Below are 17,138 nucleotides of genomic sequence, written 5' to 3'. Positions count from 1 at the left end.
GGTCAGGCAGTGACCGCTGGGACCTTGGGTGTTGTGGTGGACCCTTCGCCTGGGGGTCGAGGCCTCCTTTCATCTGTACCATCCCAGGGCTTCCGTGGCTATCATGGCCCCAGCCTGGGGGGTGGTCTCTACTCATTTTGCTACCAGCAGGTTGCGGGAGGACCACAGTGCTTCCTTCAGACACGTGAGGGTGGGCCAAAGCTTGGTGAAGGCCTTTGGCGGAATAGGCCTTCGGCCCACCCCATACAGCACTGGGACGTTAGATCGTCCCCTGCTGGCAGACACAAGGAGATCCGGGGGTCTGATTCCTTCCACAGGTCCTTGGCGGCTCTGCACTCCCAGAGCAAGTATTTCACCGACTCATCTTGGCCGCAGCCTGGTCGGGGGCATGCGGGTGTCCTCGCCATGCCCCGGGAGTGCATAACGGCCCTGACTGGGAAGATCTCATGGGCGACCATCCAGGACAGGTCCCGGTGCCGGTTCAGCAGAACAGGATTGGCCATGTTGCGCCAAACCGCTGTGGGTTCGCCTGTAGCATGCCCACACACTGGACAAACTGGTTCCCGCTCCTGCACAAGAGAGAAGAGACCCTTGTTTAGTTAAAACCGTGACTGCCTCTTTTTCCAGTTTAAAATGTCTTAAAAACTTTTGGAGCTGGATGTAGTGTGTGGGGAGCAGAAAAGAGACTGGGGCTCACAGGTCTGTGTTCTTTTGCCCATCTTAGTCTTTTAGTTTTATATGGCTTTTTCTTTGCAACTCTGCAAAGCAGGAAGCCTGCCAGGTGTAGTGAAAAAAAAAAGAAAGCTCTGCTGTTGGGACAGTTTTATGTAGGTGTAACAGTACTCTTCTTGCGTTGTGTACAATCAGTCATCGACACGGAACTCCAACATGTAGCACCAGTCATGTAGATTTATTCTGATAAGAACGACACAAAATTGCACGTCATGCAATGCACGTCTCACCATCCAACTCTGCACTCATGCACTGTACAAAATATATGAACCCCCCCCACCAGACACAGTAAGTTGCTAGCTAGTACTGGCGGGAATTCTTTACAACAAAATGCACAACAAATATTCTCCAAAAACCGCTGCATCTTATGTGTGATGTTCGAATAACATTTACAAACAATTTGATATAAATTGTACATTTAAATCATCACCTGAGCGTATAAAAATCACTTTTGATGTACAGTGCTTTGCAACCAACCGTAAGCAAGCTACGCAAACCAGCCAATAAGATGCCATGTTGAGTAGGTGAAGGCAAGACAAACTCAAACCAAAAACCCATTGGCTTAACAATAAAGTGGCAAGGGGAATCACCAATATAACCCTGTTACATAGGCCATAACAGTTTGTGGGCACTGTTTGTCACCGTTATAGTGCAATTAACGTATTGTTAATGTTGTGTTGTTTAGTGGCTTTGCTGGCATGCATCTAAAAAAAATTGGGGGAGTTTGCCCCACCAACATTTACACGCTAAATAACCACTGGTTAAGACAAGTAACTATGAAAAGGGCAAACATCATGATAGGCTTGCAAGCTGAGCTTGAATAAGACATCGGATTACCACTGTGCATTTAAAACGGTTGGTTTTATTATAAATAATAAATAACCAAATCATTGATGGATGTTTACTATATAAAATAAATGCATCCCTTGTCTGCCCATAAAAGCCGGTCGGCATACGCGTCATCACGTTCCGAAATGAAGGTCACTGTCGTCATGATCTGACAGACCTTCCAGTTGTTTTGAACGCAACATACTGACAGCCAATAAAACACGGCCAAATACTTCCGGGCCAGGACCGTAAAGAATTTGTCAAAATGAAGTATTCAAGGGAACCTGCTACATATGTACAAAACACAACCGATAAAAATATGGTAGGTAGGCGTACAATACAGCACAAATTATTATATGTTAATCAATATTTACCCCCTTAACTGACTTGCCTAGTTAAATAAAGGTTAGATTAAAAATATATATATATTCACGTTTCCACAATAAAGAACCTTTATTTTGAAGACCTGACGAAATAATTGACCAGGAAGTGATTATCTTCAAGGCATTACACGCTCGTGTGTATTTTTATGAATTTATAAACTACAGTATTAGAATGGCATCGCTGTTGCTACTGCAATCAATATAATAAACGTTTTATGTTATGGAAACGTGTAACACTTGCATGGGATAGGATACTCGAGTTCATTGTATTTGCGTGGTTTCAGTATCGTGTGCAGTGAGCTAACTAACTGCTGTAGCTATTAGCTTACTAGCTAGGTTAGCTGCTCAACATGTAAACTTGTCATGTGATAATGTGAAATTATTTTGGTCATACCCGGGTCACAACATATTGATTTGGTAAACTGGCCATTTTTTATGTGCATCTATACCAATCTTTGCCCAACACCAATTTGTTGTTGACCATATTTAAGTTGTTGACTTCCTTCATTACAGTCTTTTCCTTGTCTCCTGCAGGACTGTAGCAGACTGACTAGTGCCAGGATTGAACCCAGACATGAATATAACTGTGTGCTCTTCAGCGCTGTTGACTCGTGCTTACAGAATGTGTATTTCAAAAGCCCCACGGCCCCATTCCACTGGATCCATTGGCTGGGTAGTCCCTGTCTGCATGTCCCCCAACCGGTCTTATTCTACAAACATCAAGGTTCGTTCCTACCTACAGTACATGAAGCGGAAGATCAAGCCCCCACCAAGTCCTCCATACCCCCATGTCTGCCAAGTGGGTGAACCGGTGCTGCGAGCCAAGGCTGCAGCGGTGGACCCTGGGGCAGTACAGGGTCCGGAGGTTCAGGCGGTGATCCACAGCATGGTAAAGGTGATGCGGAAATTTGAATGTGTGGGACTGAGTGCACCTCAAGTTGGAGTGCCACTTCGTATCTTAGCTCTGGAGTTCCCAGAGCGCATGTTGGAGGACAGCTTGCCTGCTGCACGTGAAGCCCGCGGTCTGACCACTGTGCCTCTGCGGATCTTTATCAACCCACAGCTGCGAGTCCTAGATGGACGCACAGTTCTGTTCCAGGAAGCCTGTGAGAGCATCTCGGGGTTCTCGGCCACTGTTCCACGCTACCTCTCTGTGGAAGTCTCAGGTGAGATAAGTAACGTGTTCCAGAGAGCAGCAAAAAAAAAATCAAGTTATGTTTTGCAACTGTTTGGAGTAATGATTACACCCCAGATTTAATGTACCCGAAACAGCCATCTAACCTAAATCTCTCGGCCCATGGCTGGTCAACATCAAATTAATTAGGCATGCGTTTGTTTTTTTTATTAATGTTTACATTTTTTGTGTCAAAGGCTTGAATGAGAAGGCAGAGCCTGTGACCTGGCAAGTGAGCGGCTGGCCCGCACGCATCCTACAGCATGAGATGGATCACTTGGATGGAGTCCTATACATTGACCGCATGGACAGTAAAACATTCATTAACGTGAACTGGGCAGCAAAGAATGAGTAGCCGTTTCAAACAAACCTAGTCACCCTGATTGACCCACAGCACTTAAAGACAGTTCTTGGACATAACATGGCAGCAGATAAGACCATTCTGAAACCTTTCCTTTGACTGATTAAACTGTAAATTCGTAATAATAAATAATGTATTTATGAAGGCAGATTTATAGTCTGGATGAATATTCAATTATCTTGCAAGTTGTTTAATTTGTGTGAACATTTTTAAAGGAACTGAAATATTGACTAAACTGTGGTGCCACCAGATGGCTGACCAAAGAGAAAATATTGCAGAATGTTGGAAGTAAAGAAAAAACTGAAAAGCTTTTATATGCTGTAGTATCCTACATTTAAACATCAACATCTAAAGAGCACAGCACGAGAGACATCTGTTCCTATTTTAAATCCCATTTTAATTCAAATATCTGCAGAAAAAATAACAAATAATGAAAACAAACACCTTAACCTCAAACCACATTTGGCAGTATTACCTTAAATCTTGACCTGCAACATTTAATCACTGGTTTCTCCTAATTTCTCACTGGTTTCTCCTAACATAAGTTTAAGGCTCCAGATCTAATCAAATTTAAGGACCTACCAAGAGCCCAAAATAGAAAAATATACAAGAGTTTGGCACTTCACTTTTAATCCCTGGCTGGGCTAAAGCTAATGTATATATTATTACAAATTAAGGGTATTTTGAATTGAAGGCAACACGTACTTTGCCTTAAAAGTATTCACACCCCTTGACTTATTCCACATTTTGTTGTGTTACAGCCTGAATTTAAAACGGATTGAGTGTCATCACTGGCCTACACACAATGTCCCATAATGTCAAAGTGGAATTAGGTTTATTTTTTTACTTTTACAAATTAATAAAAAATGACAAGCTGAAACGTCTCAAGTCAAGTATTCAACCACATTTCATGGCAAGAGTAAAAATGTGCTTAACAATTCACATAAGTTACATAGACTCACTGTTCGCAATAATAGTGTTTTACATTATTTTTAATCGACTACCTCGTCTCTGTACCCCACACATACAATTATCTGTAAGGTCTTTCAGTTGAGCAGTGAATTTCAAACAGATTCAACCACAAAGACCAGGGAGGTTTTCCAATGCCTCGCAAAGAAGGACACCTATTGGTAGAAGCAAAATTTTAAAAAGCAGATATTGAATATCCCTTTGAGCATGGTGAAGTTATTACACTTTGGATGGCTTGTCAATACAGCCAGTCACTACAAAGATACTGGTGTCCTTCCTAAATCAGTTGAAAGAGAGGAAGGAAACTGCTCAGGGATTTCACCATGAGGCCAATGGTGACTTTAAAACAGATACAGGGTTTAATGGCTATGATAGGACAAAACTGAGGATGGATCAACATTGTAGTTACTCCACAATATTAACCTAATTGAGTGAAAATAAGGAAGGTGTACAGAATAAAAAATATTCCAAAACATGCATCCTGTTTGCAACAAGGCCATACAAAGTAATACTGAAAAAAATGTGGCAAAGCAATTCAGTTTTTGTCCTGAATACAAAGTATATTTGGAGCAAATCCAATACAACACATTACTGAGTGTAACTCTCCATATAATCATGGCATAGTGGTGGCTGCATCATGTTATGGGTATGCTTGTAATCGTTAAGATAAGGGGAGGTTTTCAGGATAAAAAATAAACGTAATGGAGCTAAGCACAGGCAAAAACCTAGAGGTAAACCTGCTTAAGTGTGCTTTCCAGCAGACACAGGGAGATTAATTCACCTTTCAGCAGTACAACAACCTATAACACAAGGCCAAATCTACACTGGAGTTGCTTACCAAGAAGACAGTGAATGTTCCTGAGTGGCTGAGTTACAGCTCTGACTTAAATCTGCTTAAAAATCTATGGCAAGACCTGAAAATTGTTGTCTACCCATGATAAATTACCGATTTGACAGAGCTTGAATAATTTTGAAAAGAATCATAAGCAAATGTTGCACAATCCAGATGTGGAAAGCTCTTAGCGAGACTTACCCAGAAAGACTCACTGCTGTAAATCACTGCCAAAGTTGGCTATAACATGTATTGAACCCCCTGTAGTCTAACAGGGGGTTGAATACTTATCTAATCAATATATGTTAGTGTTTTATTTTCCATATTATACAGTGGGGCAAAAAAATATTTAGTCAGCCACCAGTTGTGCAAGTTCTCGCACTTAAAAAGATGAGAGGCCTGTAATTTTCATCATAGGTACACTTCAACTATGACAGACAAAATCAGAAAAAAAAGAATATCACATTGTAGGATTTTTTATGAATTTATTTGCAAATTATGGTGGAAAATAAGTTAACAAACAGATCACTGACCATTTTGAATCCCACCGTACTTTCTCCACTGTGCAATCTGGTTTCCGAGCTAGTCACGGGTGCACCTCAGCCACGCTCAAGGCACTAAACGATATCATAACCGCCATCAATAAAAGACAGTACTGTGCAGCCGTCTTCATCGACCTGGCCAAGGCTTTCGACTTTGTCAATCGCTGTATTCTTATTGGCAGACTCAACAGCCTTGGTTTCTCAAATGACTGCCTCGCCTGGTTTACCAACTACTTCTCAGATAGAGTTCAGTGTGTAAAATCGGAGGGCCTGTTGTCCGGACCTCTGGCAGTCTCTATGGGGGTGCCACAGGGTTCAATTCTCGGGCCAACTCTTTTCTCTGTATATATCAATGATGTTGCTCTTGCTGCGGGTGATTCCTTGATCTACCTCTACGCAGACGACACCATTCTGTAAACATCTGGCCCTTCTTTGGACACTGTGTTAATAAACCTCCAAATGAGCTTCAATGTAATATAACACTTCTTCCGTGGCCTCCAACTGCTCTTAAACGCTAGAAAAACTAAATGCATGCTCTTCAACCGATTACTCTCCTTCCAGACTCACATTAAGCATCTCCAATCCAAAATTAAATGTAGCATCGGTTTCCTATTTCGCAACAACGCCTCCTTCACTCATGCCGCCAAACAATCCTTGTAAAACTGACTATCCTACAGATTCTCGACTTCGGCAATGTCATTTACAAAATAGCCTCAAACACTCTACTCAGCAAACTGGATGCAGTCTATCACAGTGCCATCCGTTTTGTCACCAAAGCCCTATATACCACCCACCACTGCGATCTGTATGCTCGTTGGCTGGCCCTCGCTACATATTCGTCGCCAGACCCACTGGCTCCAGGTCATCTATAAGTCTTTGCTAGGTAAAGCTCTGCTTTATCTCAGCTCACTGGTCACCATAACAACACCCACCCATAGCAGATGCTCCAGCAGGTATATTTCACTAGTCATCCCCAAAGCTAACACCCATTTTGGCCGCCTTTCCTTCCAGTTCTCTGCTGCCAATGACTGGAACGAATTGCAAAAATCGCTGAAGTTGGAGACATATCTCCCTCACTAACTTTAAGCATCAGCTATCTGAGCAGCTTACCGATCTCTGCAGCTATACATAGCCCATCTGTAAATAGCCCACCCAACTACCTACCTCATCCCCATATTGTTTTTATTTACTTTTTTGCTCTTTTGCACATCAGTATTTCTACTTGCACATCATCATCTGCACATCTATCACTTCAGTGTTAATTTGCTAAACTGTAATTACTTCGCTACTATGGCCTATTTATTGCCTTACCTCCTTACTCCATTTGCACACACTGCATATAGATGTTTCTATTGTGTTATTGACTGTACTTTTGTTTATCCCATGTGTAACTGTTGTTTTTTGTCGCACTGCTTTGCTTTATCTTGGCCAGGTCACCGTTGTAAATGATAACTTGTTCTCAGCTGGCCTACTTGGTTAAATAAAGGTGAAATTTAAAAAAATAAAAAGGTCAGTGTGGGTTAACCGCTTTCCCCTGTTTTACAACCCTGGGCCCAATGTTACTGTTGATGAGCAGCTTATGCCATTTAGGAGCCGCTGCCCCTTCAGGCAGTACATACAGTCTAAACCCGAAAAATATGGAATCAAGATCTGTGATGCGGCTTCATCATATGCGTGAAACTTGCAAATGTACATGGGGAAGCCAGATGGAGGCGCCCCTGAAAAGAACCATGGGATGCGGGTTGTCCTGGACGTGGCCACAACATCACCTGCAATAACTTTTTTACTTCGAACAAGCTGGGACAGGAGCTCCTCAAGAGGAAGTTGACGATGGTAGGAACAGTATGGAAAAAACAAGCCAGAGCTCCCACCTCAGCTGTTGAATACACAGAACAGGTCTATTAATTCATCTAAGTTGGGCAAGGCATTGGTAAGGCCTCAAATCCAGAGGAGGCAACATATCCCATGGACCCCAAACATTGTGAGGAGGATTCAGGAGGAAGATGCTGCTACACCATCCGCCCGACCCACAAATCCAACAACTCCAATATTGGAAGTAAGTGTGAGTGATGTTGTTGCATGTGTGTGTGTCTGACTCTCCTACCTTGGCCTGCTGTCACGATATATGTGAGTGAGATGTTAGAAAAATGACTGAACTGTTTTCATCATTCTAGAATGCAGCCGGTAGCAACAAGAAGAACCGCAGCGATGTGTGGAGACCCAAGAAGGACAGGAAGACACAGAGCACATACATCAAAGTGCAAGAAATATATTTGCAACACACACAGTAAAACTTTCTCCCTCATGTGGTGTGTAGACCAGCCTTAATTTGTGTTTCATGGGGCTCATTTACTGTATAATTTCTATAAAATACTGTATGTAAAATGTCTTTCCAATTTGTTCAGTTCAAAGCATTAAACATCAATAGTGATGAAAACCTTGTTTCATTTATATTTGTTCATGATTTATTCCACCCATGTCTTGACTATAATTGCTTTTGTTTAAAAAAAATCACATTTGATTAAAAATAACAAATAGCGCTTTTATTGATAAATGTGATCTAGCAGAGGTAAATGGCAGATATTAACCATGTATTGCTTGTAAATGATATGTCAATATCTAAGTATTAAGTATTTTTAAGTAAATTGTTATGGCGGTATTGTTTTAAAAACCCGATAATGTTGTGGGTCCATCAGACCTGTGAACATTGGGTGAATAACAAAAACATGAACACCACACAAGGGTTAAAAGAATTGAGAAAACAAGTGATGCTAGTGAAGAGATGGTAGTGGACACACCACCGCCTGTAGTAAATGTTGGCTACCAGTCAAAACATACCCTGTGTGTTAAAAGGGTAGATTTTGTGGCATTCATTGCCACAGTTGTAAACTGTATGACACAAGTCATAAATAAAAATAAAAAAACTGGATATTATTGTGGCTGCAGCAGAAAAGTTTTTGGGACTTGCAAGGGGTACTAGCGCTGGAACTACATGCCTTCCCAGGTTCCCCAAAAAAGTTGTTTGATTTATTTTTTATTTATACATTTTTTGTATTTTGGTTAAAAAATATATTTTTTCCACCCCGCACAGTAGAATGCACATTACATTATGCGATCGCCAATATACCTAAGAAGAAGAAGAAATGACAGGCTCTTGGTTTAGTTATAAAAAATCTTTGGTATTACACCCCACCCAGAAGACTGTCGACCAATCAGGTTCACGTTATCCTGCTGCGTCGCGCGGTTGCTAAACTATCATACATACTATCATCACGAATTGCCTTCTCAAAGTCAGGGTATGAATCGAGAAATCTGCCTATTTTCCTCGAAAGTAAGTAATGTCACGAATCCAAAGCTATACGATATTACAGAGAACACGTTAATTATCTCACATCTCGGAAAATATGTGTAATGTTATACTTGTTGTTCACGAAATTGATGCTAATGTTGGGGTTTTGAGCTAGCGCCCAATTGACTCCCGTTCAACTCCTTGGAGAACTCGCCTTAAACCAGATTAGCTCAGAATGCACCGCGCGGCCCATTGACGACGCAATGTTCCGATAACATTTGCATACGTTTGCATTTGCATGCGTTTGTTAGGGAACGCCTACTCTGTCAAATGCGCTTGCGCAGTAACTCAATTCACTTTTGCTCACCTTTGAAACATTGCAAACTCTTAAAACTTTGGCAAAAGGTAAAGCCTACAAAACGTTATCCACTCTGTTCGTAACATATTTTAGTTTTGGGAATAGGAAACAGTATTGAGACCAAATGTTTCATTGATGAGAAAATGTGCAGAATGTCTGCCAAAATCCTTCTTCTCCCACTGCTTGCCAATGGGCTTCCTCTCACTACCATATTTGGTAGTGAGTTGAAACGCCAAGTGGATTCTTCACATTTATACGTCCAGTAAAATATCTGTCTCATTGTTCTATCTATGGTATCCCTGTAGCTACTCACCCTAAACCTGTAACATCGATGAGCGTGATTTTAATGTTTGAACCCAATCAAAAGTTCAGAAAAGTTAACTGTCAGGTAACAGCTCAAAAATGTGGGTGCACTCGATTTAGCTCAGCTCCCAGCCCATCTTTGTTTCGATTGTTGTCATTTAGCAGACACTCTTATCCAGAGCAAATGGAGTTAAGTGCCTTGCTCAACAGATGTTTCACCTAGTTGGCTTGGGGATTCAAACCAGCGACCTTTCAGTCACTGGCCCAATGCTCTTAACCACTAGGCTAGCCTCAAAACCGATGCATGAGTAATTATGGGTTAAAACAGATGGGTTGGCTTAGATTGTTGACATTATGTAGCCTAAACTATATTTTGTCTCCAATGTTTATTGAAACATAAATACATTTGCACAATGAGCACTTGTTGTCTCTCAAATACAGCATTACAGTTGTTGATTATCTAGGTAGTGAATTTCAGCCATATTGACATGAACTAGCTGAAACGAGTCACCTTCAATTCCCTACATGTATTGTCATTTTCGATAAATTCTCAGCTACCCCATCTATAGCACAGCCATAAAGTAGAGTGGGAAGAATTATGAAAACAAAAATAAGCTTTTTGGTCTCAAAGTGAAAATCTGCATTTTTTCAACCTCATAATTATTATCTCCAGCACAAAACCAGTGTCTACATATGTGAAAACACAGCATTTCTATGATCTGTGGTTGAAAAGGTAAGAAGAAATCTTCAAAATATTTTAATGAGAAATCACAGGGTAGGATTAAAATCAATTTAAAAAAACAGTGATTTTCAAAGCTTACAACGACTATCTAGTCAGGGGGGTATTTTCTTGCTCCCCACATCAAAGTTTGAAAATCACTGTTTTTAAAATAATTAACTTTTTATTATGTCATTGGGTAGAACTTTTTAAGTTACATTTTTTTTTTACAAAACATAGAAATGTGTAATTTTCACATATGTAGACACTGGTATTGTGCTGGAGATAATGAAAATGAGGTTGAAAAGGGGTGCAATTGCCCTTTCATTTAAGGTTAGGATTAGGCATAAGGTTAGCAGTGTGATTAAGGTTAGGGTTAGGTTTAAAATATGATTTTAAGAATAAAAATGTTAGAAATAGGCAAGTTCACAACCATATATTTAGAGACTTAGGCCAACTTTTAGAATGTTGAATATTGTTCTAATTCTAGACATTCAGTTACATACCATTGTTTAAACATTCCCCATCTAATGTTAATGATGGCTGCCATATAATGTTGTAGTGTCATGTAAATGCATCATAATGCTCATGGTAGACATTCAGTTTTATAGTATGTTTTTTAATACTCCCCATGTAGCCTAATGTTAATGGGAAGCTAATATGGCTGACATCGAATGTTGAAGTGTCATGTTAATGCATCATAATGTTGAAACTGCCTTGGCCCAACTCGCTAAATACATGACTCTGGGCGGGGTTTATTCCTTTGTGGCAGTGTTAAGTAGTGAAGACTCACTGAATCCGAATGAACAAAAAAAATATGAATATTCATGCTACATTAATAACAAATTAATTTGCATGTTTATTTAAATGTTCATTTAAAACAATATAGATATTCAAAATATAGCCTATGAATTTAATATATTAAATATCTGTAATATTTGAGAGAGAGAGAGAGAGAGAGAGAGAGAGAGAGAGAGAGAGAAGTGAAAGGGTAGAGGGGAGAGGGGAGATGGGAGGTCAATTAGGTTTTGCCGTTGTTCTTTCACCTGATACGGGCGTGGCTTCAGTGACACTTGTAAAGGGGCGGAACTGTGGCCCTTGTTATTGTTTAAAGGTCCCGGGTGGTACAAAGTACTCTCCATAGACTCAGACTGTCAGCGGTGTTTAAATTCCTTTGTACAGTCCTTTGGACCTATTCAGCATGTCAAACGCGGACAGAGTTGTGTTAGCTCTCGGTGGAGCAGGAACAGTGGGCTCTGGAATAGTTAAAGCACTCCTCGACAAAGGTAAGATGTCCTTATTTGAGATAAGGAGCATATGGAGTCTTGAAACCATTACACCTGCCTTAAAGACAATGCCCCCGCCCACGGTTAATGGTCAGGATTAAATTGTGCAACATCTATAATTTCCTGCGTGCAAAATATGTAGGATATATGAAGAGGTCTAATAAATCTTATGCTGTGTGCGCCATTGGTCGTTGTTGGGTGGATCAAATTGGGTCTGCTGGGAAGTAGTTGTTTTGTTTGTGTTTCTCAAGTTATGTTTGGTAATAGATGAAAAAGATTTGAGTAATTGAGAAAAAAAAAGGATGAGGCTACCGTTCGTTGTCAAGGTGAATTGTGGATTGTCACCGCGCGTAAAAACAAAAAAAAAACGGTCTCTCCTTTACGCACAGATTTCAAGTTGTGATTCTCATAAGAATGTCCAAAGACTTGATATTGTCTTGAACTCCAACTAGCAGTTAACATCGGGAGCAATGTGAATGCATTGTTGTATTTCGTCAAAAGTGCTGGTAGCCTAGCATAAGCCTGTGTATCTTGGTTTAACGTTTTCACATAGGTTTCTCAGGACGCGATAGATAATAAAATGTATGGTGAATCGAAATACCACGACGAGTTGATTGATTGGTATAGCCCTTTTCATTTATACCACACTGTCATTCCTCAGGTGACAAGTTGCCTTAAGTGTCTATCACTTGTCAAGTGGACATTCCAGTTTCTTGAAAATTGTGTTTTGTTGAATAGTATAATATATTGTCCATGACATTCTACAATGTTAAATAAAATATTTAGCAATAAGCCAACCCAACTACTGCAGCAAAATTAACCTTCTGTTTGCCTGATTGTGACTGTCTACTGTCCATGTTTCAAGGTTTCAAGGTGGCTGTCATCTCCAGAGACAACAGCAGATTAGAGAAGCTCAGGGGGTTTGTTTCGCCCTCCGTCCGAGACAACCTCACTACCCTAGTCGGGAATGTTGGTAAGAGCACCCATTCACACTCCTTGGCGGTTGACAACATTTGACAGACATATTTTAGAAATGAGAGTATTGTTGAAGGTATCCCATATATATTAAGACAATGCCCCCGCATTGGTGTTATATAACCAAAAACGAATGTATGGCAACGCCTCTCAAACTCTGTTACTCTTCGTCTTAGGTTCAGAGGAGGGGGCAGAGGTGGTCAAGCACGCCCTTCTGAAGTCTGTTGGCAAGGTGACAGACATTGTGTCATCTCTGGGATTCAGCTGGTGGCAGGGTGGGCCACCACATACCCAGACTCTGAAAGAACTACACTGGGTGAGTCTTCAACACACCTCACTGACTAACTCATGATCCAGAGTTTACCATCCTCATTATCTGTTAAGCTGTCATGATTTCATTGTTTTACATCTGCACTCCACAACCTTCCTCTCTTTTCTGTCAGTTCCACATCTATTTAGATTTCCCTCTCATCTTGAATTCTTCCTCTCTCACTACTTTAATCTGTATTATTCTTTTAATACTTCTCATCCACCCGTAGGTGATTGAGACATTGCTGTTTAGCACCTTTGTATCATGGAAGGTCTTCTTTCCGCTGGTGAGAGACGACCCCAACTGCACCTACACCTTTATCACAGGTGAGTCTCCCACCTGGGCCCTTCCCTACATTCCAGACAGTACAGTAGTGTGTGTTCTGTGAAAGTGATTGGACCATTTGAGTGACATCGGCAACACCTGTTAGTACACTTGTCTTGAGGAACAACTTTCTTCCCCACTTGATAACACAATATTTTGTCCTTGCACATTATGCTGAGTATGGCTTGGTGGTTATTGGGCAGTGATGTGTGCTGTGCCGCAGGTGGTGCTGGAGAGAAGCTGTTGATGCCAGGTACAGGGTTCCTGACTGTTGGCGCCGCCAGCACCCTGGCATTCTGTCAGGTACTACGAGAGGAGTACCCAGAAGTGCCCTGCAAACTCAACCAGGTGTGGCCAAGCTCTATAATGTAAACCCCCATTGTTTAGTTAGCTAGTGTATATTAAGGATCATGCTATCAGTTGCAGAACTTGTCTCAGTCTACCCAAATAGCAATTGCCAGTAAAAGTTGTCTGCAACATTGTGATCATGAATACACCCTTCCCTTGTCTTGTTTGTTGGTTCATATACACTGAGTATACAAAACTACTCTTTCCATGAAACGGACCAGGTGAATCCACGTGACAGCTATGATCCCTTATTGATGTCTCTTGTTACATCTACTTCAATCAGTGTAGATGAAGGGGAGGAGACAGGTTAAAGAAGGATGTTTAAGCCTTGGGACAATTGAGACATAGATTGTATGTGTCATTCAGAGGGTGAATGGGCAATACAAAATATTTAAGTGCCTTTGAACAGGGTATTGTAGTAGGTGCCAGGCTCACTGGTTTGTGTCAAGAACTGCAATGCTGCTGGGTTTTTCATGCTCAACAGTTTCCCACATGTATCAAGAATGGTCCACCACCCAAATGACATCCAGCCAACTTGACACAACTGTGGGAAGCATTGGAGTCAACATGGGCCAGCATACCTGTGGAACACTTGACACCTTGTAGAGTCCATGCCACGATTAATTGATGCTGTTCTGAGGGCAAAAATGGTGCAGTTCAATATTAGGTGTTCCTAATGTTTTGTACACTCAGCCAATCTGCTGTACACATCATTAACCAACAGTTGTGGAAAATTTACCCAATTGTCATACTTGAGTCAAAGTAAAGATGCCTTAAAAGAAAAATGACTCAAGTGAAAGTCACTGAGTAAAATCCTACTTGAGTAAAAGTCTAAAAGTATTTGGTTTTAAATATACTTAAGTATCAAAAGTAAAAGTATTTGCTAAAATATACTAAAGTATAAATACTTTCAAATTCCTTGTTAAGAACCAGACCGTGCAATTGTTTATACATTTATGGATAGCCAGGGGCACACAACTCTCAGACATAATTTACAAACAAAGCATTTTGTGTTTAGTGAGTTCGCCAGATCAGAGGCTGTAGGGATGACGAGGGACGTTCTCTTGATAAGTGTGTGAACAAGACAATTTTCCTGTCCTGCTAAATGTAACAAATATTTTTGTGTCAGGGGAAAGTATATGGCTTAAAAAGCACATTATTTTCTTTAAGAATTTTGTGGAGTCAAATGTAAATACAGATTTTAAAAAACGACTTAAGTAGTACTTTAAAGTTGTTTTACTTAAGTACTTTACGCCACTGTTAACCAATGCCAACTGGCTTCCATTCACTTGCTCTCACAGGTAAAGATCAACACAGGTGTGGCCCCTCCAGAGCGCATGGCTCCTGGTTACCTGAACCACCTGGACCTTGGTGAGGCTGTGGCCACGTTGGTGGAGAGAAAGAACACCACCCACACAGTGTTCCCTGTCAACTCCCCGGCAGACTTAAAAAAAGTCATTCTCGGGGGTAACCTTTAAGGCTTCCCCGCTCTGTCATAAGTCCCTGCAGACTCTCAACTATAGTGCTGGAGTCATTCCACATCCATTTTACTGTATAGTCAGGAATGTGCTTTTCTTTGCATGCATTATAACCCTGTAAGGAAGATGCCAAGCTTTATGTAAATTCATGCCAGAATCTGCATAGTCCTTAATTGTTCCAGTGTTCATGCACTAATAACCACATAATGCACTACCTTCCAGGATGTCAATGGAACTGTGCAGGTGCATAGTAGATTATTTAGATGTGCTCTATTGGGAAAGTGCAGGATGACTCTGAGATGAGGCAGCAAAAGACGGTGGGGGGACAGGGAGGGTAGACGGTAGGGGCGGCAATGGGGGGCTTGGCACATTTCTGTCCCCCTAGCGTGACTCTCTGTCCTGTTCACAGGCACCCTCCACCCAACCCCTTTATCTGGGACAGCACATCCCATAAATAAACAATGCGGTGGGAGGTCTGATAGAGGGAAAATAAATATCACAGAGTGCATTGTCTTTGTTTTACTGTTCTGTTAATGGCATACATGCTTAAGCAACTAGAATGTATATTTGTCATGCCAATAAAGAAACCTGAATTGTGTTAAGGCAACGCTAACTAAATGAGGGGGGCTTATGCAGTTGGGTCAGAGGTTGTTGGCAGTGGTTTTGTTTTGACCGTGTCGGCTGACAGCTCAATTAGGCCAACTTTGAATGAACAGCGGGGGAGAATCCTCCAGTCTCTCACTCCATCACACACAAAACATTTACAAACACTAATGCCTACATACCCTCCTGTATGATGCCCTTTTTTTATTCTAATAGAAAAATATATTTTGTAGGGAGAGACCAAGGAGGGATGGTAGTGGGATTACAAATTCTTACAAGGCAGGTCAAATTGGGAATCAGCCTCTAAAAGAGGGCAAAGGGAGGAAGAAGAAGGGTGAGAAGGGATTTTTGAATGTATGGGGAAAGGACAAAGGTAACGTTCATATTTTAAGGAGAAGAAAGAGTATTATGATGGTTGTATGGCACCTGACCTCATTTGCCATATCATTAAGAGGCATTCAAGCTGCAGTAGACAGAGCAGACATAACTACAGATGTAATTCAAAAAGTACTGAAAATGATTGAAATGCAGCTGATTAATTGCACTACTTAAGCGTAATATGTTAATGCCTGGACTGGGCCTGTACCTGATGACACAACAAATCACTTAGGACAGGCTGAATACATGGTAAGGAGCAAAGCAGAACAGTTAAAGTGGGCGTCAAATTTCTCCTCTGGTTTTGAGAAAAAAAAATTGGACTGACCCAGACTCCTCAAAACATAGGAATCAGCTGAGGGATTGAACTATTGAAAAGGACGGAAAAACAGATATGAGACGTTGGCCGTATCATGCTCCCCTTTCCGTGCGAGTGTAGCAAGTCCAGACCAAAATGCTTATTTAGTTTAACATTTCTAAAAACACATGTCTCGCATTCACAGGCCAAAAGACACCACAACATACAGTCAGGCTGACAAACAGACAGGCAACAGATTAACTTGATACATTCTGGGAAACTGGGAAAATACTATTTAAATTTCGTATAAGAACGTGTGCTTGTGTATCATTTAAGCACATGCAAGTGTTTGTGTGTGTCTTAGTTACAATTCATCTTAGTTACGATGACGTGTGTGTGGTCCCACATATGACAGATAGGGGAACAACTCCTAGAGTAGTGTGATGACAGAGAGAGCAGAGTGATCTGTTTAATTCTGTATCTTATTAAAAACAGATGGTCATTTGGTGTTTTTGGAAACCAGTGATATAGGCTTACACACTCCAGAGACATTTGTCACATCTGTGGCCAGCTCTGAGGTCAGAGGGAGATGGAAATGGCAGCTAATTGCATGCAACCATCATCAGGGCGTGGCCACGCACACAGTTTATCA

At 41.1% G+C, this 17,138-nt stretch overlaps 2 protein-coding genes and 1 long non-coding RNA gene across 5 annotated transcripts; all 3 read left to right on the top strand.

Moving 5' to 3' along the window:
• The first annotated feature begins 1,826 nt into the window (after nt 1-1,826).
• LOC110494342 (peptide deformylase, mitochondrial) lies at nt 1,827-4,354 on the top strand. 3 transcript variants are annotated; one of them, XM_036953795.1, is made up of 3 exons: nt 1,827-1,882; nt 2,478-3,109; nt 3,315-4,354. In XM_036953795.1, the coding sequence occupies exons 2-3, from the start codon at nt 2,518-2,520 to the stop codon at nt 3,470-3,472; spliced, it is 750 nt and encodes a 249-aa protein (XP_036809690.1). In that variant the 5' UTR covers nt 1,827-1,882; nt 2,478-2,517; the 3' UTR covers nt 3,473-4,354. The 3 variants fall into 3 exon arrangements, with proteins under 3 accessions (XP_036809690.1, XP_021425003.1, XP_021424987.1); XM_021569328.2 differs by lacking the exon at nt 1,827-1,882 and adding an exon at nt 2,020-2,077; XM_021569312.2 differs by lacking the exon at nt 1,827-1,882 and adding an exon at nt 2,035-2,360.
• A 2,859-nt stretch (nt 4,355-7,213) lies between these two features.
• Nucleotides 7,214-8,263, top strand: LOC110533844. Its single transcript, XR_002475052.2, has 2 exons — nt 7,214-7,877; nt 7,996-8,263. It is a non-coding gene; the product is annotated as an uncharacterized LOC110533844 (long non-coding RNA).
• A 3,334-nt stretch (nt 8,264-11,597) lies between these two features.
• LOC110494333 lies at nt 11,598-15,857 on the top strand. The gene is made up of 6 exons (XM_021569301.2): nt 11,598-11,775; nt 12,641-12,748; nt 12,927-13,066; nt 13,290-13,386; nt 13,608-13,732; nt 15,034-15,857. Exons 1-6 carry the CDS (start codon nt 11,691-11,693, stop codon nt 15,208-15,210), a joined length of 732 nt encoding a protein of 243 aa, XP_021424976.2. The 5' UTR covers nt 11,598-11,690; the 3' UTR covers nt 15,211-15,857.
• Nucleotides 15,858-17,138: the final 1,281 nt, after the last annotated feature.

Source organism: Oncorhynchus mykiss, chromosome 2, assembly GCF_013265735.2.
Source record: "Oncorhynchus mykiss isolate Arlee chromosome 2, USDA_OmykA_1.1, whole genome shotgun sequence".
Taxonomy (NCBI): Eukaryota; Metazoa; Chordata; class Actinopteri; order Salmoniformes; family Salmonidae; genus Oncorhynchus; species Oncorhynchus mykiss.
The sequence above is the reverse complement of the archived record's forward strand: the minus strand, read 5'-3'. Positions and strand labels throughout refer to the sequence as shown.

Coding starts and splice junctions, on each gene's coding strand:
- LOC110494333 (XM_021569301.2), top strand. CDS start 11,691: ATGTCAAACGCGGACAGAGTTGTGTTAGCTCTCGGTGGAGCAGGAACA. Junction 13,067..13,289: donor CTCTGAAAGAACTACACTGG/GTGAGTCTTCAA, acceptor ATCCACCCGTAG/GTGATTGAGACATTGCTGTT. Junction 13,733..15,033: donor TGCCCTGCAAACTCAACCAG/GTGTGGCCAAGC, acceptor TTGCTCTCACAG/GTAAAGATCAACACAGGTGT.
- LOC110494342 (XM_036953795.1), top strand. CDS start 2,518: ATGAATATAACTGTGTGCTCTTCAGCGCTGTTGACTCGTGCTTACAGA. Junction 3,110..3,314: donor CCTCTCTGTGGAAGTCTCAG/GTGAGATAAGTA, acceptor TTTGTGTCAAAG/GCTTGAATGAGAAGGCAGAG.